General features: G+C 36.6%; 1 protein-coding gene across 2 annotated transcripts in view; it reads right to left on the bottom strand.

The window, feature by feature from the left end:
- The window catches only part of LOC306847349 (KH domain-containing, RNA-binding, signal transduction-associated protein 3-like), a 185,822-nt gene that overhangs the window by 27,704 nt on the left and 130,987 nt on the right, over positions 1–27,131 (bottom strand). For both annotated transcript variants that reach the window (XR_013782149.1, XM_079381256.1), the window contains exon 7: positions 6,506–6,588. Coding sequence is in view for 1 of the 2 variants with exons in the window: in XM_079381256.1 (XP_079237382.1) it covers positions 6,506–6,588 (83 nt within the window). In the remaining variant the exon portion in view is untranslated. The remainder of the gene's footprint in view (positions 1–6,505; positions 6,589–27,131) is intronic.

Below are 27,131 nucleotides of genomic sequence, written 5' to 3'. Positions count from 1 at the left end.
ATATATATGTATATGTATATAATGTGTAGGGATTCTAATTAAAAAAAGCCATTTTCATTCAGAAATTGCTAGTAAATTTCACAAATAATTACAAAGAAGTAGCAAGTAGCACATTGGAATGGAATGGATAAATAAGAGTATATAGTATATAAAGAGTATATACTGAAATTAAACTATTTTATTTTACATACTCCAATCATCTTTTTTTTATTTACAAGTGACAAAATAAATAGAAAAAAAATACGTGTTGCTTCTAGCATAGCACCTCACTTGATTTCAAATGTAATTCATGTCTATAGCTCAAATAGTACTGGATGAGGTACGTATTGAAGTTAAATACCGAAGGTTATTCAAATGACTACTTCTAAACACCAGCAATAATAGTAATGTTGCGTCAACCAGCAACATCAATGATTCATTATACTAGGAGTAAGTCATTAATAACAATTCTTGTTCCCAAAGTTGAATACAATATTACAATATGAAAACCTATAGCTAAAACCGAAACTAAACAATATGGTGTTGACATCATTTGTTACAAGTGACCAGTATTGCATTTCAAATATTCATGCATCCTTACAGATTCAAACCCATGACCTTGGCGTTGCTAGCATCATGCTCATTGCATAACATAACGGTAAATTTAGTACATGGAATATGACTCGTGGAAGCACGTGGACCACTGAAAGTAATTGTCAAGTGAGACTAAAAGATGCAGAAACATTATTCAGCCTCCAGTACATTATTATAGATCATTATATACACCTATAGATTATATAAAATCCATAGCCTTCATGTGATCACTGGGACTGATCTTAAATGAGCAGGTTCCAAATACTGATCTGAGATAAGGCCTGCTGTGTCTTTAATATAGTTTTATTTAAGAAGACGCAGAGTAAACCACCTCTGGATCACCACATATTCTATGATTAAAAGAAAAGCTGGTTTACATATCCCTGGGTTACCTATTACAGTATCAAAGAGGCTTCAGGACGAGGTATGAGGAAATCTACCAGAGCTCAGTAACACACAGACAATGTTTTATGAATCAAAGAACATAGAAACCTGCTGTATAATGAAGTATATGTAGGCTCCCCAGAACACTCCTCATTAAATAATAAAAGCGAGTCAGTTTAAGTGTCTTTGAGCTCCTAAAACAGTGTTTGACTTCAGGAAGAACCTGTTGACTGACATGGAAACAGAACAGTACTAGTCAGAATGTGATGAAGCCCACCTGATGATTACGATCGATCTATCTATCTATCTATCTATCTATCTATCTATCTATCTATCTATCTATCTATCTATCTATCTATCTATCTATCTATCAGTTAAAAAAAATATAATATATTTTATTGCAATTTAATTGGCAACTTGATGCAAAATGCATATTTATGAATTGAAATAAAAAATTATATCCAGAATATAACTATTAGAAAATCCTACTTCAACATTGTCTAGCCCAGTGGTAATCTATGCAGCAATAAATGTGAAAACAAAAAAATACACAATTAAGTATTTATATCAAAACAGATCATTTTACATTTATTAATTTAGCTGACGCTTTTATCCAAAGCGACTTACAATTGCTACATATGTCAGAGGTCGCACGCCTCTGGAGCAACTAGGGGGTTAAGTGTCTTGCTCAGGGACACATTGGTGTTTCATAGTGGATTCGAACCCGGGTCTCTCACACCAAAGGCATGTGTCTTATCCACTGCGCCATCACCACCCGCCATAATTTTATATTTATATATCAAAGCAAATATGTTAGTTGTCCAACTTGAGACACAAATTATGTTCTATTCTACGGCATTCTAATAATCTGTTTTAGAGAACAAGAGCATATGTCTTATGTCAACGTCCATTAATTATGAGTCAAACTGTCCTTCACAAGACTGAGGTGTTTATAAGGTCTTCACTGGTACACAGTGTCAACTGACCCTGACATACAACACTAAATGTCTCCTTGCAAAAAAAAAAAGAAAGATAAAGGAGTAATTAATTAGCGAGACGGAGACTTCTCTCTTTTGGACTTTCAGAGCTGCCACCTACATTAGCCTGAATGATTTTCAATGCAGCAAAGCTCAAAGTCCAGCTCTGTGAAGACCAACACAAACTCTTTGGTTCGATACAGAGAGGTGAGCACTGACCTACATTGGGAATAAACTCTCTCGTTCAGATATAACTTCACATGCGCTCTGAGAGATGCCCTTTACACGGACAGACTTAGACTCAGATGGGAGCTACAGATGATCAATTGCTGATCGATTGCTTCTGTCTGTCGTGCTGCTGATACCCCTTTTCCACCTAAGCAGTTCCAGGTGCTAGTTCAGAGCCAGTGCTTTACAGTAGCTGGTTCTTAGTTAGCTCGACTGGCGAACCCTTTAAGAACCGGTTGCTTTTCCACATGCTAGAGAGCCAATACAGAGCCTCTTACGTCACTGAATACGTTTCATGTTTCGGTTCACTAGCGCAGCACAACAGGCTTGTTCGATGTACTTCAGCGCCACGTAGATCGATCGATCGGCACACAACACACTAAAGCACGGTGAGAGCGACCCAAAAGCATAAAGAGCCGTCTGCTTTCCAGTCGCTCCCGCAGCACCCCGATATGCCTCGCACCGAACAGTCCGCGCAGCGCCGATCTATCCCGGACAAGCCTAAACAAACTATCAGCAATGGCGGACGTTGCGGTGCTATTTGATGTTCATGGCTTTGCGAACCTACATCGGCATCCAAACACAGCGAATCAAACGTGTTAGCGTTTAGCTGCTATTTCAAATATGGCGGTCCAAGTTTCTGTTCGTCTTGTTGGTCACGGTAACCCCGCCCCCAGCTCCTGATGCAAGTGGTTCTTCCTTCTAGCCCAGCAATGTTTTGGTGCTACTTACGAACCGCTTTTACTGGTTCGGAGCTGGTTCTTTGGATGTCGAAAAACAAAGAACCGGTTCGAAACTAGGCTCTGGCTCCGAACCAGCACTGGAACTGCTTAGGTGGAAAAGGGGTAAGAGAGGTTTGCGATTGCAGCTCCATGTAGCTTCGCTTTTCCGTTGAATCTCTATCTTACTTTCACTCTCTGTTGTTTAAAGTGATGATATATAACTTAATTCCCACCATATTTCTGGTATTATCTATCAAACTAATTTGATCGTTCACTTTTTAAAACCGTGTGTGAAGCACGTTAGCATTCGTTAGCCAGTTAGCTTGTCACTCGCGGTTCCATTTGTGTTTCTATTCGCGCCTATTATTGTTTTCTTTTTTCTCGCTCCGTTTTTCATGAGTTCATCAAACAACAGTGGTAAAGCGAATCATTCTTCAATCACGGTGAGTAATGGCTTCTTCTCCTGCTATTATTGTTTGCACTGTTTGCCACATGTACAGTTTATCTCTCTCTGTCGGCGACGAGGGATTCACGTGATAAATGCAGGGAAATAGTTAGGCTGATTTCAGAATTAGAGACACGCATCCAAACTTTAGTTGAGGACAGTAAGAGTGTGAGGGCTGTAAATACTGCTTTGGATGCGACTAGCTCAGGGAGTCCTGTACATTGTTCGGTTCCGGTAGAGTCTGTGCAGCAGGGCAACTGGGTGACTGTGAGGCGGCCTAGTCGTGGGCCAAAACACCACTCTTCCGTTCCGATCAAAACATCAAACAGGTTCTCCCCACTCAGTGACGCACCCACTGAGAAACCTGATGAAAGTACTCTAGTTATTGACGATTCTACTGTACGGAACGTGACAATAGAGTCACCAGCCACCATAGTCCAATGTTTACCGGGAGCCAGAGCGCCTGACATCTTGGCAAATTAAATACTAATGCTCACTTAAATTCAGCAAGATTGTTATTCACATCGGCGCTAATGATGTTTGACTTCGCCAGTCGGAGATCACTAAATATAATGTTAAAGAGTTGTGTGAACTTGCAAGTACGATGTCAGACACTGTAATATGCTCTGGTCCGCTCCCTGCTTGCCGGAGTGATGAGATTCATAGCAGACTGTCGTCACTCAATGGCTGGATGTCTAAGTTGTGCCCGCAGAATAACATAGGTTTCATAGACAATTGGAAGAATTTTTGGGGCAGACCTGGCCTGTTGAAAAGAGAGGTCTTCATCCCTCTTGGGGTGGTGCCGCTCTTCTCTCTAGAAATATGGCACATAGTCTTAGAGTTCGTACTTGACTACATTAGATGACTACATTACTTTAAACGGGTCTACCCCCCAAGATTACAGTTGAACTACTGAACTAATGAACTACTTTACTTCCAAGATCGAAACTATTAGAAATAAAATTGTAACCATGCAGCTGTCAGCCACAGTATTGCATCAGATAGTGCACTATAGATCCCCTGAGGAACAATTCCACTCATTCTCTTCTACTGGAAATGAAGAATTGTATAAACTTGTTAAACCAACAACCTGTATTTTAGACACTGTTCAATCTAAGCTCCTAAAAGAGGTGCTTCCAGAAGTAATAGATCCTCTTCTGAATATTATTAACTCATCATTGTCATTAGGATATGTCCCAAAACCTTCAAACTTGTTGTTATTAAGCCTCTCATTAAAAAAACACAACTTGACCCCCCAAAGAATTAATTAATTATAGACCGATCTCGAATCTCCCTTTTCTGTCAAAGATATTAGAAAAGGTAGTATCATCACAACTATGTTCCTTCTTAGAGAACAATGATATATGTGAGGATTTCCAGTCAGGTTTTAGACCATATCATAGTACTGAGACTGCTCTCATTAGAGTTACAAACGACCTGCTTTTATCATCTGATCGTGGTTGTATCTCTCTGGATCTTAGCGCGGCGTTTGACACTATCGACCACACCATTATTTTAAATAGACTAGAAAATGATGTTGGCATTAGAGGAAGTGCACTGGCATGGTTCAAATCGTACTTATCTGACCGCCATCAATTTGTGGCAGTAAATGAAGAGGTATCATACCAATCACAAGTGCAGTATGGAGTACCTCAAGGCTCAGTACTTGGCCCCTTACTTTTCACACTTTACATGTTACCCTTGGGAGATATCATTAGGAAACATGGTGTTATCTTTCACTGTTATGCTGATGATACCCAGCTCTATATTTCTTCACGACCTGATGAAACTTACCAATTTGCGAAACTAACGGAATGTATAGTTGATATCAAAAACTGGATGACTAGCAATTTATTACTGCTAAATTCTGAAAAAACAGAGGTGTTAATTATTGGACCAAAAACTTTTGCATGTAATAACCTAGATCACTGTCTAATACTTGATGGCTGCTCTGTAAATTCTTCGTCATCAGTTAGGAACCTAGGCGTACTTTTTGATAGCAATCTTTCCTTCGAAAAACATGTTTCTATCATTCGTAAAACTGCATTTTTTCATCTTAAAAATATATCTACATTATGACCTATGCTCTCAATGTCAAATGCAGAAACATTAATTCATGCATTCATAACCTCGAGGCTAGATTATTGTAATGCTTTATTGGGTGGTTGCTCTGCACATTTAATAAACTCCAGCTGGTTCAAAATGCAGCAGAAAATGCTAGAGTTCTTACTAGAACCAGGAAGTATGACCACATTAGCCCAGTTCTGTCAACACTGCACTGGCTCCCTATTAAACATCGTATACATTTTAAGATCTTACTAATTACCTATAAAGCCCTGAATGGTCTGGCACCTCAGTATTTGAGTGAGATCTTATCGCATTATAGTCCTTCATGTCCACTGCGATCTCAAAACTCTGGCCATTTGATATTACCTAGAATATCAAAATCAACTGCGGGCATGAGATCGTTTTCCTATTTAGTGCCCAAACTCTGGAACAATCTACCTAACACTGTTCAGGAAACAGACACACTCTGTCAGTTTAAATCTAGATTAAAGACCCATCTCTTTAACCTGGTTTACACATAATACACTATCGCATTTCTATAATTAAAATCTGTTAAAGGATTGTTAGGCTGCATTAATTAGGTCAACCGGAACCGGGAACAATTCCCTAAACACCTGATGTACTTGTTACATTGTTAGAAGAATGGCATCTACGCTAATATTAGTATGTTTCTTTCTTATTTCGAGGTCACCATAACAACCCAGATCCAGACTGTATCCAGATCAGATGGTGGATCAGCATCTAGAGATGACCTCTACAGCCAGGACACCTAGATGAGCCCCAGAGACTGAACCCCAGTGAAGACCCTGTCTCCAAGACGGCCATCGGGACAAGATCACAGGAACCAGATGAGTCCTTTGCACAATCTGATTCTGCTTTAGCCTAGATTTAAACTGCTGATTTTGTCTGGCCAGAGGAGAATGACACTATTTCAACAAACTATTTCCCCGTCTAAATACTGTAAAGCTGATAAAGCCACCCAGCTTTATATCAAGCCAATGTAAAGCTGCTTTGACACAATTTGCATTGTTAAAAGCGCTATACAAATAATTTTGACTTGACTTGACTTGACATGGGTCAGCCTCCACAAAAAAAACACACACACTTACTTCGGTGCCTGATTGTTGTAGTTGTTATCATATGAGTCATATCCCTGGTCATCGTAGGCTGTTCCATATCCATCATCATATTCCTAAGGGAAACAAAACATATACAGTAAATACACACACCTAACTCTTTTATGCAATATAAAGTTTTTATAAAATAATACAAAGTTTTATGAACCAATTTTATTAAGCATATCGACAGTCAAAGATTCAATGCTTGTTTTATTCCTGAATTAATAAAATTGAATCAGCCGAATTAATGATTCAAAGGTTCACTTATAAATACAATTCAATGTTCCTGAATGAATCAGTGTTTTGAACAAATCAGTTGATTGAAAGATTCAAAGACTCACTCATGAAGGGTCAGTGTTTTGAACAAATAATTTGACTTAATTATTCAAAGACTTACTCATAAAGACAGCCACTTTTTAGTTACTGGATGAATCAGGACAAATCAGTTGAGTGAAACATTCAGTGACTTACTCAAAAAGAGAACCACTTGTTTTGTTCATGAATTAATTGCTGTTTTAAACAAATCAGTTGATTGAAAGATTCAAAGACTCATGAAGACAGCAACTTGTTTAGTTACTACGTAGATGAATCAATGTTCTGGACAAATTGATTGCATGAAGGATTGAATGACTCACTCAAATAGAGAATCACTTGTTTTGTGCATGAATGAACTACTGTTTTGAATAAATCAGTTGACTAAATGATTTAAAGGCTCACTCATAAAGATGGTCACTTAGTTACTGGAGGAATCAGTATTTTGAATGAATCAGTGACTCTCTTAAAATGAGAATCACTTGTTTTGTTCATGAATGAACAACTGTTTTGAGCAAATCCGTTAATTGAAAGATTCAATGACTCACTCATGAAGAGAGTCGCTTGTTTTGTTCATGAATGAATAAGTATTTTGAACAAATCAGGTGAATGAATGATTCAAAAACTTGCTTAAAAGACAGTAGAGTAAATAGTTTCATAATAATGGATTCAGTGTTTTGAACAAATCAGCTGACTGAATGATTTAAAGTCTCACTCATAAAGACAGTCCCTTGATACATTACTGGATAAATCAGTGTTTTGAAGAAATCAGTTGACTGAATGATTCAATTACTCACTCAGAAAGACAGTCACTTGTGCTCCTGGCACAACAATGCCATTGGTAGAAAGATATATCTTTATTTTCATTGCACAGAAAGAATGAGATGAGATGTTATATAAAATAACATTCTTTCTGTTCAAAGAAAATAAACATTTTGACTTCATAGCTGTCTAGTTTCAGTTCAGAAAATTGGTCTGGGGAGAGAGCTTTATACTATAAACTTTAGAGTATGTCTGCATAATACATTAAATTATTATTTCAAAAGAGCAAGAAAAAAACCCTGTTTTCCTTTATATGAAAGGAGTTAAAAGCATGTATAATGCAGGAGTCTGGAGTGATGGACAGTCTCCACAGGACATACTGCATTTCATCAGGGGCAAGAGATCTGCTCTAATGATGAAGCATTTCAAGTCGTCCTGAATCCACACACACTCCCTCACACACTCCCAAACTCCGCTTAGAGGTTAATCTACTCAGCTGAACCCCGGCCGACATTAATAATCCATATATCTAGAGCAGAAATAGCAGAGCGCCGTGCATGAAAACTGAAAAGCAGCTCTTCATTTAAATGAACGGTTGTGAAAGTGCTTTATTAAGTCGAAGGCTGATCTGATTTTGACACTGTAATTAACATCGCATAATAACCCTTTAAGAGAGTATAATGAAACTTCATGGGGGTTAATATCTATTATTGTGACATATCACAGATTGCTTTATGACATGCTTGTCTTTGTGGCCTGTCGCCTCATAAAGCCCACTGATATGTTTAAGAACACTCACGTATGAAATGTCAGCAGAGGTCAGAAAATCAAGCTGGAACTTTTTAGAAATGGATTTTTATGTGCTGTAGGCCGACATGGACTTTGCATTGCTTTTTTCACATTGTCTGTGCTGATTGTTGGGGAAAACTTGCTGAATTTATTTACATATGGTAAAATGTGCTCAACAGAGCTGATCATTAGTGTTTAATTAGATGATCATACATAATTAAGCTTAATGGCAAGGTCATGTAAATGCCTTGAACAGTGTTGCTTTATCAGACCAAGGTAATACATAATTAGAAATTAACATGAAATTAATCTTGACCCTATTTACTGTCTTAATACACTACTGTTCTTTAGTTTGGGGTCCTTTTTACATGTTTTTGAAATAAGTCTCTTTCAAGGCTGCATTTATTTGATTAAAAGTAAAGTAAAAACAGTAATATTGTGAAATATTATTACAATTTAAAATAATGGTTTTCTATTTTAGTATATTTTGAAATGTAATTTATTTCTGTGATGCCAAGCTGAATTTTCTGCATCATTTCTCCAGTCTTCAGTGTCACATGATCCTCAAGAAATCATTGTAATATTCTGATTTGCTGCTCAAGAAACATTTCTTATTATTATCAATGTTGAAAACAGTTGTGCTGCTTAATATTTTTTGTGAAAACCATGCTATATTTTTCCAGAATTCTTTGAGGAATACAAAGTTCAAAAGAACAGAATAATTTTTTTTCATAACACTATGAATATTTTATTGCAACACTGTACATTGTCACAGATCGGCCAGGCTCCAACGCCAGCCAATCACAACGCACACCATGTTAGACCTCCGCAGCGCGTATAACCTCATCCGGATACGCGAGGGGGACGAGTGGAAGACAGCCTTTGCGACACCTACTAGCCACTATGAATATCTTGTTATGCCGTATGGCCTTGTCAACGCCCCCTCCGTATTCCAGGATTTCATGCATGAGGTGCTCCAAGAGTATCTACACCGGGTTCGTCCTGGTCTACATCGATGACATCCTCATCTACTTTCAGAGCTTGGCCGAACATCGCCACCACGTTGCAGAGGTCCTACAATGCCTGAGAGAGTTCCATCTGTTCCGCAAAGCCGAGAAGTGTTCATTCCATCAACCCTCAGTGCACTTCCTGGGATACAACATCGATAGTGGTGGCATCTGGATGGACGAGGGGAAGGTGGAAGCCATCAAGACCTGGCCCGTTCCTTCCAAAATTATTCTTTCAAAATTAGGGATTCTCCAACTTCTACAGAAGGTTCATTCAGAATTACAGTGTCATAACCGGTCCCCTCACCAGCCTCTTACGCAACAAGCCCTAGTCTCTGTCCTGGACACCTGCTGCCACAGAAGCCTTTGAGAGACTGAAAGAAGCCTTTACCCACGCTCCAATCCTCGTTCACCCAGACCCCAAGAAGTCATTCATCGTAGAGGTGGACGTCTCTACCACGGGGGTTGGGGCCATGTTATCTCAGCAGCAGGGGACTCCAGCCAAACTCCATCCATGTGCCTTCTTTTCCAGGAAACTCAGCCCGGCGGAAAGGAATTACGACATCGGCAAAAGGGAACTTCTGGCCATCAAGTTAGAGGAGTGGAGGCATTGGTTGGAGGTTGCACAACATCCCTTCTCAGTTCTCACTGATCACAAGAACCTGCAGTACTTACATGATGCCAAAAGACTCAACCCACGCCAGGCCCGCTGGGCTCTCTTCTTTACCAGGTTCAATTTCACAATCTCCTACCGCACAGGGCCCAAGAATATTAAGGCAGATGCCTTGTCTCCTCTCCATGCTCCAGAAGAAAACAAGAAAGAGCCAGAACCCATAATTCCAGAAAAGATCATCATCAGTCCTATCCAGTGGAACCCCGACCCAGTCACCTCCCTCCAATGCTTCCACGGCCAGTCCACCAGGTGTACAGTATATCTCCCGAACACAGTGCACTACCCTCATTCACTCTGTTCACACATCACTGGGCACTGGCCACCCCGGGGCCAACAGCACCCTCTCGCTGCTGAAAGACCGCTACTGGTGGCCAGGGCCAGGGATGTGAGAAGGTTCGTCCAGGGCTGTGTGGACTGCGCCATTTCCAAGAGCCCACGGCACTTACCAGCAGGCAAACTCCTTCTGCTGCCCGTTCCCAACCGCTCATGGTCACACCTGAGAGTTGATTTCATCACTGATCTACCGGCCTCAGATGGTAACACCTGCATATTAGTAATTGTGGACCGATTCTCTAAATCATGTTGACTTCTTCCCCTCAGAGGCCTGCCTACGGCCATGGAGACGGCCGAGTTATTATTTAACTTTGTCTTCAGATATTACGGTATTCCGGAGGACATAGTGTCGGATCGGGGGCCACAATTCGTCTCCAGAGTATGGAGAGGCTTCTTTAAGCTCCTGGGTGTGACCGTAAGTCTATCTTCTGGATACCTTACCCAGAAAAACTGGCAGACGGAGAGGAAAATCCAGGAAATCGGTCGCTTCCTACGAACCTTCTGCCACAGCCACCAGGACTCTTGGAACCAGTTTATTGGCTGGGCCGAGTACGCTCAGAATTCCCTGCGTCAACCTTCCACTGGACTCACTCCCTTCCAGTGCATACTCGGCTACCAGCCACCCCTGTTCCCCTGGTCTGGGGAACCGTCGGAAGTACCAGCGGTTGACTACTGGTTCCGAGAGAGCGAGAGGGTCTGGGACGATGCTCACCATCAGCTCCAACGTGCAGTGTGCAGGCGCAAGATGACAGCAGACCTTCAAAGGTCCGAAGCTACCCAGTACCAACCAGGACAGAAGGTCTGGCTGTCACGAGGGACATCCGGATTCGCCTGACCTGCAAAAAACTTAGTCCCAGACATGTTGGCCTCTTCACCATCCTGAGACAGATCAATGCATTCACCTTCCAACTTCAACTCCCTCAGAATTAATTCCTCTTTCCATGTGTCACTTTTGAAACCTTACCACTCTCCTGTCTCTCCCTCCACAGAGCCTGGTCTGAGTGAAGAACCCCCTCTCCCGCTGATACTGGAGGATGGCACTATCTACGAGGTGAAGAAGATCCTGGATTCCCGGCGCCGTGGTGGTCAGCTGGAATACCTTGTAGACTGGGAGGGCTATGGCCCAGAGGAGAGGTCATGGGTCCCCAGAAATGACGTCTTAGACCTAACATTACTCGACAAATTCCATTCCACCTACCCAGATCGACCAGCTCCCAGGGGAAGAGGTAGACTGCCACGGCGTCGGGGTCCTCGGCCGTCTGGAGCGGGCCGTGGAGAGGGGGGTAATGTCAAGGATCAGCCAGGCTCCCACGCCAGCCAATCACAACGCACACCATCACCTGAATACTAATGGAGCACACCTGCACACCATCTGAGCCTCATCACCAAGCACCATAAAGCCACACACCTCACTGCACTCAAACGTCCGGTCTCTTTCTAACGAAGTGGACTCCTAAAGCTATCTCAGCGACTTACCTGTTACTTACCTGCCTGTTAACCTACCTCCTGTGTCCTCTCCAGTGTTGTGTCCTCCATCTGCTTTTACTCTGCTGTCAAATAAATCCATCTGCATTGAATTAACCCATTGTGTGAAGTCTGCTTCCATAACATACATGTTACTGGTGCTATTTTGAATTTGTATTTATTCCAAAGAAAAATACTTGTTTAGTAATTTTTCATTAAAATATAATTAAATATTATATTTCCAAAATGTCACATTACACAGTCCAAATGTTGACTTCAAGCAAAACTCAGCACACCTACGCTGTCAAATGATCTCAAATATTCTCACAGAAGTCAAACATCAAAGCCAAGTTCTCCTTTGTTGTTCTCCTACTAATTTAGGATAAACGTCCACCACTAAAAGGCTCCGACCCCTCGTGACTGCTCCAACATATCCAGCTCAGTTCCAAATCCAACTGCCCTCAATTCACATTCGTTAAATCCTCCTCAACTATGAAAACAAAGACAGAAAACCCTCTCATCACATACCCCGCAGTCTTAGAGGGGCATTACTGTCCGATCAGAGGCACGCCGCTGTCAAAGCACTCTATTCACGGTTTCATCTTTAATCCACAAGCAAAGTGACATTTCAACTGAGTTCTATAATGAAGTTTACTTGAAAAAAAAAATTAGAAATGGACAAAGAGAGAAGTTTTGTTGCTGATGCCGTTAATGTTGGTTAAAAAAAAAAGAAAAAAAAGAAGAAATTAATAAATTTGAAGAATGTATTTAGGCATACACTTTCTAATCTAATGTATGCATTTCATACAACTTTTGTACTGCTTAGCTAAATGTACATTAAAAGTTGTGTATGTGTATGCAGTTCCTGGGAATTAAACCCATTACCTTGTCGTTGCGAGCACTATGCAACATCACCATGCAACACCATGCAACATTGCACTCTCTCTAATTCTTTTGTTTTGTGTCGTAAAATGAAAACCAAAATATTTTGGTTTAGGGAATTCGGGAGCTAATTCACATGAATTTATAATGCACTTACACTTCAGTGATGGTTATGTTTAGGGCTGGACGTTCATGTAATTTTTTTTTTTTTTTTTTTAATTTTCACATTGTACAAAATCACACAAAATTTTCACCTTGTAAAAAGATAAATTTTTCCATAAGATTAAGAAAATTCATGAAATCGCAATTTGATAAATCCTACTCCAAAGTACTTCAGAAAATAATTATATCCATATTTCTGTAAAGTTACTAGATTTTGATTGCAGTAAAATGTTTAGAAGAAAAACATTTCATAAAGAAAAAAATTTTTTTTTTAAATAAATTGACATGGAGGCGCTAGCATGATCACTGGCATTTTTTTTACCTGATAACAATAGAAACAACTTAAAATACAACATCACTTTTGCTCATGCAGATAAGAGTAAGACATTATTTGAGACTTAAAGGGTCTACTTTTATTTGTGTATGCTCACAATATAAACTAAATGTTGTGCTTTTGTAAAAAAACCAAAAAAAAACAAACAGGGTGCGCTTTCTGCCATCTCAGTCACTGAGAACTTGTTGCTGAAACCTGTTACAAAACTGAACCGAAGCTCAGGGAATACTTGACTCACAGACATGAGAAATTAATCTATAAAAACCTTCAAATTCAAATTCAAATTTTATTTGTCACATACATATACATACGTAGTACGACATGTAGTGAAATGTATTGTACGACTGTTCAACAAATTGTCCAACAAAACTAAGAAAAACCTCAAGTTTACAAAAATACAAATAGAAAAAGCACAGTAAACATAAAACATATTAAACATATGTGAAATCTTTACTTTTAAGCAAACCAATTCAAATTGATTTATTATTGCATGACATACTTAGATACATATTGCCAAAGCATTGCACATAGCAGAATAAAAACAAAACAAAAATACATATAATATACATCCATAAATAAACAAAACAAAATACATGTAAAATACATCCATATATATATATATATATATATATATATATATATATATATAAACATTAATAGTACTACTAATGCAGATGTGTTCACTCTTTACTTCTTAGTTTGTGGCACTTATAAATATGTTGTGCTACCAAAGCAGAAGTAGGTCCTTCACCAAGTAATATTCTTAATTTTAAATTTTCATGGAGTGTCTGGAACTCAGGGATAATCTGCTGTATTTGACTGTACAGTGCGTCTCTTAAGGACGTGTATTTGTCACAGTGGAGGAGGAAGTATTCCTCCGTCTCAACTGATCCAGATCTACATTCGCTACAGATTTGATCTTCTTTAGGTAACCACATCTTTTTATGTCGTCCTCATGCTATGGCCAGCTGGTGGTCACTCAGTCTGTACTTCGTTAGTAAGTTTTTAAGGGGAGACCGCCTAACTCCACTCTCTAAACAATCTAAATCTAAACAATCAAATATAATAAAATACAATAAAAAAATTTGAATAAATATAAATAGGGCTGTTGCGATTTGTCGATTTTAGTCGACTAGTCGATTTTTAAAAATCGCCGACTTCATTCTGCTTGCGTCGACTAACCGGCAAAATACTGGAAGTGACGCATTTCATGAACGAGAATCCATAAAACACATTTTTAGACTATTTTCCAAGGCTGCATGATATATTAAAAATAATTAAGCATAATTGCGAATTCACAAAAGCTATGATTTAATTAAAAAATGATATGCGATGCAGTTCTAACACAGTATATGCGTGTAGTTAAGATCGTGCGTCTCACAGTGGCTCCGGTCACAGTAGCTCCACAGAAACTTATCATTGTGGAGCAACTCATACTCCATCTCTGCATGTTGTTGTGAGTTTGTGTTTATTATAACGTTCATCTGGGAATGGAACGCACGCCACTTCATCAGATGTGTAAGGTAAATCATTTATAAATCTACACAAACACAGGAGAATATATCACGATTTCAAAATAAAAGCTCAAACCCTCACTGAGTTTACATGGTTTGATGTCCACATATTTGTGTAATTACAGCGGCTGTAGCATTTCTGTCCTAAAGAAATGGCCAAATATTAAAAATTAAGTGTACGTTTGAATTAAATGGTGCTTGGTCAATATTAAACAGTAATGTGTAAAAATAATCATCCGGCTGTTGGCGCCCCTGCAGGCCTTTGTTGTAATGCGTAATTTACATTAGCTCTATTGTTTAGAATACATTATGTATTTTAACAGTTTGTTCAATAAAACCATATGATTTATTGCTTTTGATACTATATTTGAACTAATTATTATTGCATCATTGCTATTATATATGTATTTTAAGTCATTTTTAAAACTATTGTTCACGTAAATGCATTTTTATTACCACAAAAAAATAAATAATAATTTTATGGCCCTATGAAATCCGTTTTATTTCCAAATTCAATTTTTTTAATTTTATTAATCAAAAAGCTTCTCTAATTAATTGAGTTTTACAGTTTTATCTGTACCAAATTCTGTTTTCCATTATTTTCTGAATTCCATTTGAATTGTTCCATTAAATTTTTATAATAAAAAGCATCTCCAATTAATTGATTTTAAAAAAAGTATTTTTTCAGAAATACTGCACATTTACATTTTTCACCTAAATAAATTCTGGTAAATAATATTTCAGGTAAATACTCCTTTAAAAGTGTTTTTTGATTATAATTTTATTATTATTAGACTAGAACAGGTGGAGATGTTGTCGTTCTCACACTATAATACTGAACTTTGATTTCAGTGATTATGAGATGGACACTTGCTTCTTGCACTCTGTTGCACTTCACTTTTGCTTTAAAAAAGGATTTCATAGACATTTGGATTTCATTTGGTTTAATAAAAAAATTAAGTAAAATTGTTGATTTTTTTTTTTTGCGGGAAATTAATCGTTTAGATTAATCGAAAAATTAATCGATAGATTAATCGAAATAAAAATAGCCGTTAGTGGCAGCCCTAAACATAAACTTGCGAGTAGTCAACTAATGGCTTAAATTAATGACTACTGATTATTTGACTAGAAAATGTATAAAATTTTAATTAAGAAACAAATATTTAAGGTACATTGTCTGAAAACAATTCATAATATCTTAATTCTAAGTAATGAAAAATAGTATCAATGCTAATATATATGTATGTGTGTGTGTTTGTTTGTGTAAATTTTCATAAGAAAATGTGAGTGGTGCTTGCTGCTGAAAGACTGTGTGGTTGCTAGGCAGTTGCTAAAGAGTTCTGAGTAATTTTTAGGCACTTTCTATGGTGTTCTAGGTTGTGGATGTGACGGTGCAGGTTCAAATTAATTCTGTGTAATGTTCTGATCTCACCACCCTTCTCCTTCCACCAATAATTTATTGTCTATCAATAAAAAATGGCCTCAGCCCACAAAATCAAATTAGGCCAAAAAGGAAACTGAAATGAATTTGAAGAAAAGATACAAGAACTGATCCCCTAGAAAACCTGAAGCTCCACAATGCTCCAAAAGGGATTTCAGTGCCTTTCCAGTATAGGTCACCTCAGATCTGGAGTCTCAACAGCTGTGCTGTGCTGGTTACAGCTCAAATATTTGATGAGAAGCCAAACAGTTGAATTACCTTCCATATCCAAAAGGAAATAAGTTGAAATCAAAGCAAAATGAAGGCTTGCGGCATTTGAACCTTTAAATAAAAACGCTCAACGGTGAGCAACTAATCTTCCTTCCAAGCTGAAACAGGACCAGACTCACTCGGCTATTTATAACCGGAGATATTTCCATTGTGCCGTCTCGGCTGACAGTGATCTCTATCTGCAGCACTATGAATATATCATAAGGTAAAAACCTCTCGTATTCTGAAGAGCCCAACTCTGTTACCTTGGCAGATTAGTTATGAACGGCTTTATGCACTGATCAAATAAATTGGTCAGGTTGACATTGAAAACAAAACCAGGTCGTGTGTGAGAGAGAAAATTAGACTTTCTTGAAGAAGGAAAACTCGTTTCCAGGCTGCTGCTGTAAAGTAGTTGAAAGCCGCTGACAGCCACTGTGCCATTTTGATCAGCTCAGGTCTGATCAAGTCTGTCAGCTTTTGCACAAGACGTTGAAATTAGACGTGTACACATCACACGCCAAGTGGGGAGAAAATGAAATCTCCGTTCGCACGGCACGTCAAATCTTTTCAAATTTGGTTGTATTTACAACGTCTGGGCTTTGTATGAAAGAGAAAACAGATCTCTGCTGTTGGGGTTCATTAGACAAGGAGGAAACTCTCTGTAATGTCATGCACAGTGAAGAACAGAGGAGTTCTCTTTTGATACCCTTTAAACAAGCATAAAAGGAACATGAAAGCTATTAAGTTCACTATCAGTTCACACAGTAAGCTCATTAATTCTAGGGAAATTACTAAGAAAAAAAAAACGTGGATTAACCTGGAAACCCTCATAATAAAAGTGAAAACAAATGAATTATTAATTATATTTGATTGCTAATTTGTGTGTTAATCCACTGACCTAAACAACTGATCAAAAGTTGTAAATAAATGACTACTTTTATTCAGAACGGATGCATTAAAAAGATCAAAAGTGACAGTATATGTATAATGTAAATTACAGTTTAATTGAAATTTCTATTCATCAGAGATTCCGGAATTTTTTTTATCACAGTTTCCACAAAAGTATTAGCAAAACTTTATTTAATATTGATAATAAGAAAGTTACTTGATCATCGGATCAGCATATTAGAAAGATTTTTTGAAAGATGTCAAAAAACAAACAAAAAAAAAAACAGCTTTGCCATTAGATAAATAAATTATATTTTTCAATTTTAAATGTTAAATATTTGTCTTTAATTTTTAGGAATATTCAAGATACATTCTCTAAAAACAATGATTAATATCTACATTCAACATACTATGAATATTAAATAATAATAATAATTTTAAATATCTTAATTATTAAATATTTTGTATAGTATATTTATATAAACTTTTTCATTAAATTTTAAATTTTAAATGTAATAGAAAAAATCAGCTTTGCCATTACAAAAATAAATTCCATTTAAAAATATATTATAATAATATCTAAATATATTTCACAATATTACTGCTTTCACTGTATTTTTGTTGAGCAGAAGAGACTTTTCAAAAAATCGTTCTGACCCCAAACTTTTGACTGGTAGTGTATATTATCCAATAATGAGCAGCGATAAAATCACTTATTTCTATGTTTTAAAACAGTAGCTTGATTGTTTAAATTATTTTTTGGCTATTTCTATTCAGAATATTATTATTTACATTTAACTTTCGACTATTAATTTATCAAAACATGTTCAATTATTCAAGAACTGCTTCATTAATATTCATGAGTTGCTCTGTGACATCACAACCACCACATCTGTCCACCCAAACAAAGTTTCCCCACAACTTCTTTTTTTTTTAAGTGCAGCTCCTGAGTTGCTTCAGATCATTTTTCCCCATTGTTACATCAGCATAAGAGGCTTCAAAGGTTTCTGTAACAGCAGTGGGCGACCTGTTTTCAATCTCACCTGCGCTCTAATTCTGAGTATGCGATTGATATTGCGGCTCTTTATTGGTGCTGCCAGCTGGGGTCTCTGCGGTGAGTCTATCAGAGTGCTGCTGGCCGGAGCTCAGGTAAGCAGTGTGTTGGAGAAAACTCTATTAGAGCCCAGTAAAGCCATGTAATCACATTACATTTGCCTCCTCCAGCCCAGTGCCAGAAACACAGGGCCACATTACAGACACAGAGAGACCCAGACAAACTCAATTATGTTTAGCCTCTCTCTTGCACACACACGCACACACAGAGAGAGAGAGAGAGAGAGAGACATGCCTTTACTTGCAGTAGCTCAATGAGGGTACAGACTATTTTCTTCATACAAAAGTTATTTACAATAACTACAGACTAAATTATGCATTTCACAATATATGTATTTTAAAAATATATATTGTAATTTTTCAGCAATAAATGCAAAACAAATAACAAATATAGTAATAACAAAAATAAAACAAAACAATGATATATATTTTCATGTTTTGCAAAAAAAGACATCTCACTATATATTGTTAGTTAATAACACAGACAGACAGACAGACAGATTATAAATAATAATAACAAAAACAATATATTTAACCGATACAGACCATATACATATTACCTGTTTCTGTATGTATGTACATTTATATCTATATGGATGTATATGTATATACGTGTGTGTGTGTGTGTGTGTGTGTATAGACAGACAGACAGACAGACAGATATTTCTGTAATTTCTACAGTTATTTACTGTATATCACCCAGTATAATACTGCAAATTCCCTTTACAGTAAATAACTGTAATATCCTTTGCATCATGGAAACTTTCTGTGATGTCAGACCCCACTTACAGGGACTTACTGTATTTTTTACTGTAATTCTGTAATTTTAAGTGTCATACATTCAATGTTTTAAATCAAGAATTTGATATTTTGTAATTATTGTGTCTGTTTTAATAGAATGCCAGTAGTACCTATGTAGAGTAAAAATAAAAATAATTATATATAAAATAATAAAATCTAATGAAATCTATATTAAAATGAATGAATTACAGTAGTATACTGATGAACTGGGTTTTTCTTACATTAAGATTTACAGCTGTAAACTGTACTTTTTTACAGTAAACTAATTACAGTAACTTACTGGCAACAGGATAGATAGATAGATAGATAGATAGATAGATAGATAGATAGATAGATAGATAGATAGATAGATAGATAGATAGATAGATAGATAGATAGATAGATAGATAGATAGATAGATAGATAGATAGATAGATAGATAGATAGATAGATAGACAGACAGATAGATAGACATGAATACATGTTAACAAATACAATAAATACAGTAATAAAAGTAAAAATTAATACAATAGTAGATACATCAGGGTGAATTCTTTTGACTTGGTCCAGTAAGCAAATACTCAGAACAGCCTAGCAACCACCTAGAAACCACCCAGAACACCCTAGCAACCATTCATCCATTCAACAAAAGGAGACATGCTTCTACTGTCACACAACGTCCTGCAGAAACATGTTGATAAACCCATGTGTTCCTGAATAGAAAAAAGTCAGGAGTTGCTCTGATAACTCAACGTCTTGGGTGAGGGAAATATTTGATCTCTCATTATCGTCAGAGCTTCGCATCAGTGTTTGAGGGTCTCCAAAACACACACGTTACATCAGACATAATGAGAACATTGACACGCTTAAAAGACACACACTGATGATACTAGAGTCTGAATGAGAGACAGAAGCTCCCCAGGTGAGTGTTCTAGTAGAAAAGACACAATCGACTGAGAGACAGATTGTTAGAAGATAAGACCTGCCCTTAGACGCCACGAGTCCTCACACACACACACACACTTTAACAAGTCATCTAAATGGGGTTGTGCTAGTGCTACAGACATCAACTGTTTTAAATGAGGCTAATAACAACTGGTTATTTGAGTGTTTTTTGCAACACAAACACACTACATTACCTGAAGAACATTTGAAACACACACACATACGCATGGCTTGTCTGACTAACTCTATCCCACTTGCTCATATCTGCTCCAGTCGCTGGGTTTTCTGGAACATTTCTTAGTTTTACAGCTCAGAATAAGAGCTTCAGGACTGCCAAGATGCTGCGAGCGGCTTGACTCTGTCAGAACACTGAACACCGAACAAATACGAACATGCAATTTACAGCACAACAACACTGTGAAGGGATATTCTTTTTGCCTTCTTGCCCTTTTTATCCATAGTATTGACAGAGAGAAGACAGGAACTCTTTGGGAGAAGAGAATAGAATGAATCGGGAATGGAGCTGGATTTCAAATGTACAACACTCACATGAGCAACAAAGCAAAGGAACTAAAATTAATAAAAAAATCAAATAAAACAAATGCTAGAATGTTATATACAAAAAGGTACACTTTAAATTAATTGTCTCTTTATTCTGACACATTATCTCAAAATCATGACACATTATTTATCCTAAAACCACCTGGCCTTTCAAAATTAAATATTGATATCCATTAACAGATATGTATTAAATTAAAGAAAACCATAAGCATAAATATATATTAGATATTTCTTAAAATATAATAAAATATAACATAAAATATGATTATTGTTCTATTTTTCTATTGATAAATATATAAATTTGCCATGTAAGCAATATCACAATCTTGTCTTTTTGTTCGTTTTTTTTCTCATTTTATAATCATAACTTAATTTTATAATTTCAAAAGCAAAAAACAAATTACATTGACCCCTAAATAATATTACAAATATTATGACTCCTTAATATTATAAAATATATGTAGATGATATTGTATAATATATATATATATATATATATATATATATATATATATATATATATATATAATAAATGAATATATATATATATATATATATATATATAAAAACCTACATTAGATTATTTACATTTAGTCATTTGGCAGATTATGACATTTTTTTGTAGTAACAACAGCACTAATGAACTCAAAGATTAATGAGTGCACTTCAGTCATACCGTTTTACTTTTAAGACTATAGATAAAACCCAAACTACACATGTGGTTTAAAGCGGCTCGTGAAGTAGACAGATGCCCAAGACTTCAGGAACATCTGCACTGCAGGACTAATAAACTTGCGCTGTTCACACAGAACCAAACAACTTCACACTCATGTCAACTGCAATTATTGTGTGGCTTCTGCCATGGAGATCAAACTGAGAGAGGATGGAAGTCATAAACACTGAGCTATCATGGGGCTCTGGACAAATTTTCATAAACAGAACTGATTTATGGGTATTGGGGTAGTCAGACTGAAACTAGGAGGCGGAAGTGTGCACCACATTATCCGTTTAATGGAATTTCATGCTCTGTCTCTCGCTTGTTATATGATAAGAAATGTTTCTCTCATTAGATATAGTACTATGCAGGGACTGGAGGTTAGTGCACATATTCCAGTCATATCAAATTTTGCAATACGTCGATGCAAATGCACAAATAAATGCAAGCTGTTTGCCCATTTCATAAGTATCGACAAATGCAACACGGCACTTGTATAATATCAAAGCAAATGTTTTTGGTATTCATTTGCAAATTTTTTTTTACAAATTATTCTAATGAAAAGCATATGCATGATAATATTATTGATAGAGCCATGCATTGTTAAAATATTTATTCTTATATATTAATATATATTCTAAAAAAACAATAATTCTGATTATTAACAAGCATATATATGACAAAATATTTGGATACAGCCATGTGGTGTGCATAACTATTCTTATATATTATACATTATATATTTTCCCTAATAATTTTGCTTATAGAAAAGCATATTCATGACAATATTGTTGATACGGCCATGTGGTGTGCATATAAATTATTATATATTTGTATATGTTATATAATCTATATATTTTTTTATAATCTATAAATAATTCTGATTGATTATTTATAATAAAAAATTACTGATCCCTAATAATTCAGATTAAAAGCATATGCATGACAAAATATTATTCATACAGCTATGCAATGTTCATATGTATTTTTATATTTTATTTATGATCAAATAATTATGATCAATCCACAAACATTTAACCAAATTTTCTTCAATCATTATCAATTCTGCTTAATAAAAAGCATATGACAAAGTATTATTATTATTATTATTATGTGCGATGTGCATATATATTCTTACTATATATTATACATTATATATATGGTATATTCTTTACTCTTTCAGTCTTTCTGCTTCAGAATTACATGTTTAATCAAAAGTGTTACTGTTTCTACATCTAAATTTTATTCAGTGCACTATACTTTCAATAAAAAGTGTCAAAAGCCCCCTAAAAACAGACATTTAAAGTTGAAGACCCGAGGCTCAGGAATATGCTTTGAAGTGTTGGCACTTACTCATAACAACTCTCACATGGGTCTGCATGTCACTAAAGTACTTCAGTGTGATTAAAAGCGGCGCGGACAGAATGAAATGTCTCAACAGAGGAGCACAAAGGCGAACCCATATGTCTCTATTGAGAACACAAACCCATGATTTGTGTTGGTTTGAGAAACAAAGAAAATCGTTTCAGCACTCGACCAAAGGAGAGACAGTATCTGTAACCAGCTCGGTAATTATGAGGCTAAACCGAAGTGACAAGCTGGTTTGATTGTGGAAGCAGAGGTTCTGAGATACAGACTGGGATAATACATGCTGTAATGCTATTCTTGCAACCCTCCGCAGAGAGTGAGTAAGGTATCAGAGCGGCCCTCAAGAGAGACAAACGACCAATGTAATTACTTCACATTAATGACTTACACAAGAGCGGGCGGATCCGCCCTCTACGGCCCCCAAGCATGCCTTAAATCAGATTTGGTGCCTTTAAAATGCATTTTGGCTTATTGATATGCGGTAATCTGATCAAGATGTTTTCAAATCATATAAGACACATGTTCACGCTGACCTCGGTTGATTCTCAGAGACAGATATGAGGTCACGTTTGGGTCAGATATATTAATCATGTAGTGGTTTGATGTCTTTTCTTGCCAAAGTAATTGGGAAAGCAAATGTGATTAGTTGATTCCTGTAAAGTCAGACACTGAGAGTGGATGGGACTGGTTGATCTCTGTAAATCTGAATGGTGAGAGTGGATGTGATTGGCTGATGAAAACAGACGCCACATGAGGTGGAGATGAAACAAACGGTGAGGTAAAAAGTAGAAAAATAGCAAATTGGGAGAAATAGAAAAAAAAAAAAAAATAGAAAAAGTATTTTGGGACTCGAATGTTTCAAAAATGTGAAAAACTGTAATATTGTGAAATGTTATTACAATTTCAAATAAAATTAGTAAAATATAATTATTTAAATGATGCAAAGCTTAATTTTCATAATTACTCCAGTCTTCAGTGTCACATGATCCTTTAGAAATGATTGTAATATACTGCTCAAGAAACATTTCTTATTATTATCAATGTTGAAAACAGTTGTGCTGCTTCATATTTTTGTTGATAGCATTTATTTTAAATAGTAGCATTTAGTAACATTATAAATTCCTTCAATGTCATTTTTGATCAATTTATTGCATCCTTGCTGAATGAATCTATTAAATTATTTAAAAAAAATCTTACCTCTTGAGTGCTATAGTGTATTTTTACATTCTTTACAAAGTGATTGGTAATTGCTTTTAAATATATCTTTTATATAGTGATTAGTTATATAAAATTAATATGTGATATCATAAATGATTGAGTGGCACAACTAGGCCCTAATAGTAATATAAAAGGGTGAACTGCTGAAGAATTAATATGGAATAATATAAAGCGGCATTCAATAGTGAAAGCAGACAAAAATGAATGAATGAATGAATGATGCATTTATATAGCGCTTTATTGTGTATTGCTGTACACCCAAAGAGCTTTACAATCATAAGGGGGGGGGGGGGGGGGGGGGGGGGTCTCTCCTCAACCAATATCAAAATATGATCATAATGTCAGACTTCAAGACGCACTTATTCGTTCAACCTTGATGAACTCAGGGCTGTCATTACCTTCCTAGACAATCCTTGAAGACTTAAGACTGTATTTTGCACCCAGCCAAACACTACGGGTGCTAAAAATCTGAAGCTGTCATGACCGATCCACCAAAACCAGTGACAACCCCATGACCAGCATGTGATCAACATAACCAAAGCTTACATAAAAACATGAAGGCTTCTCAAAAAAAAGATCAACAGAGATCTTCTGAAAGGGATAGTTCACGCAAAAACTGTCGAAAATGCTGTCATTATTTACTCCAAACCCCATGCTGTTAGTTTTGCCATGGAACACAACAGAAGACTTTGCATGCATATTTTACACACAATGACAGCTCATTGTAAACACGTCTATCAAGCACCAAAAAGGATAAAGGTGCTTCATGGAACCATCAATGCCAAAATAAGAACCTTCATTTTGAAGATATAAAGTTGAGTAAATAGTAGAAATCCATTTTCACTATTCCTCCACAAAGGTCTCAATAATTTCCCATCAATTGTCTTGAACTCTTTGGCACTCAGGACAGTCAGAAGATCTTTCTGTTTCCAGTAAGATCCTGACGAGGAACATCTAAACACTGATTCTCAGTGACAGCTTCAGATTTATCATCCCACAGATGTTCGAATCGTTCCCAGTGTTTCAGACTCTTGCACAGACGCATGTTTCCAGGCCATGGAAATGATAAGGAACAGCTGGCGACTGAGTCGTTTCTTCTGACCCCAGCGCATTCTAACGGCGCCCCCTAAATAAACCTGTCAGATGTGGTTAGATATGGGCACTGCGGGGCAGTGTGCCAACTCCACCCACCTCTCAGGGCCCGCCATCTGTTAAATATGCCACAAGCAAGCCAGAAGACCTCTGAGATGCGCAACTTCGAGTGGGGCATTCAAATAAGAACATTCAAATAAGCTCAATGTATTTGAAGTGGTTGTTTTGCAACTCTCTCTGATAAATTAAAACTCAAAGCAGTGGAAATCTATAACAGTGTCAGAAGCAGGCGAGCAAATAAGACCATTTTTCCACATAATCGCAAACAAAAACAAGTAAATCAAGCAGATGAAATGATTTAGGATGTCTCCGATAGATGGATGCACCATGTACTATTCCATTATGACTGACAAATGAGATCAGCGTAGGAAAACATTCATTTCTGCGAGAGCTTTGGCGAGCTATTGACTATGTTTTATATAATTTATCGATATGAGAAATGTCAACAATAAAACAATGGCTATTTTAGACATATATCATAGATCACTCTTTCTGTCTAGACAGGTACTAAAATTACTGTAACAGCTCAAATAGAGTAAATGTCTAGGTTATGTTGCTTCTGAACCCCTGGTGGCTCCAAACTGTAAAAAAAATAATTAAATGCCAAAGAAATGAGATTTATAATTTTAGAGATTTTTTAAGTCAAGATATTTGCAAAAAAACCCAAAACAAAACAAAAAACACAAATTTAGGGTTAAAAAGAATAAATGTAGTTAACTACTGTATAAAGCAGAAACCAAATCAAAAAAGGCCAAAACACTTAATTAATATACAATGAAAAAAGACAAAGGACAAAAAAAAGTTAATTAAAAATAAAGCTGAAATAAAATAAAATAAAATCAAAATAATTATTAGATGAAAAACAAACTTATTGTATTTCAGTTAATTGCCAATGCAGCATTTGTAATTTTTAAGTATTATTACTAGATTACTAAAATTATTAAAACTGAACTGAAATAAAAAATAAGCAAAATATCAAATGTTAAATAAATAAATAAATAAATAAATTGAAAACAACATATCAAAATGATATAACAAATTTGTGCTGTCAAATGATTAATCGTAATTAATCGCATCCAAAATAAAAGTTTTTGTTTGCATAATATATGTGTGTGTTCTGTGTCTCGTCCAGCGAATCGTTAAGTTCAGTATATCTTTAACAATTTTGTATAAAGTTCCGAGTCACAAGCAAGGAACTTTACTATCTTTACTCTTAAAGATGAATGCAACCAGTTTCCAGCAGAATTATGGAGAATTATTTGATTACTTGCTCTGAGTTGTTTCGTTCCTTTCCTGGTTGAGGGAACCCCGGGAGCGGATTGGCTTCTGAAGTTGTCATTCCGTGATGTCACTGGGATGCCCTCTTAAAATTGGTTGGTTTCTCTGTGACGTGATAACGCTCTTAGGAAGTCTGTTTAGAGTTCTTTCGGCCTCAGGTGTTAAAGTTTCTTTGGCCAGAACTTTGAAGGCATGTGTGGATCCTCGCCAGATGGTGTATGGCTGAGAGCGCTTAACAGCGTGATCAGATGAGGAGCCGAAGTTTCAAACAGCGCGCGAGCAAGCAGCAAGCAACAGCACACCGAAGTTGGGTGTCTGTCTTTATTGGGCTGATTTCAGTCTGCCCCTTTTTCTGTTTGATCCAATCACAAGTGTTTCTGTAGGGCAGAGCTCCGCCCCGCACGGCTCAGTTTTCCGTGCGTAAATCCTTTGCTGAGTTACGTTTTAATCATACATTACGATGAGGAAAGTCAACTTTCATCCACACCAAATTATTGCTGACGTAACTAGCTTTCATTCAAAATCAAACACCAGGTATTTTGCATACCCAAAGTACATATATCAATTTTATCTATTACGCGGTTAAGGCATATGTTAAACAATCCTAAATTCTAAATAATCACACCAAGCATGTGAAACTAAACAATAGTGATCGGGAAAAATTACACATCAAG

Source organism: Barbus barbus, assembly GCF_936440315.1.
Source record: "Barbus barbus genome assembly, chromosome: 27".
Taxonomy (NCBI): Eukaryota; Metazoa; Chordata; class Actinopteri; order Cypriniformes; family Cyprinidae; genus Barbus; species Barbus barbus.
Note: the sequence above shows the minus strand (reverse complement) of the source record. Positions and strands in the feature narration are given on the sequence as shown.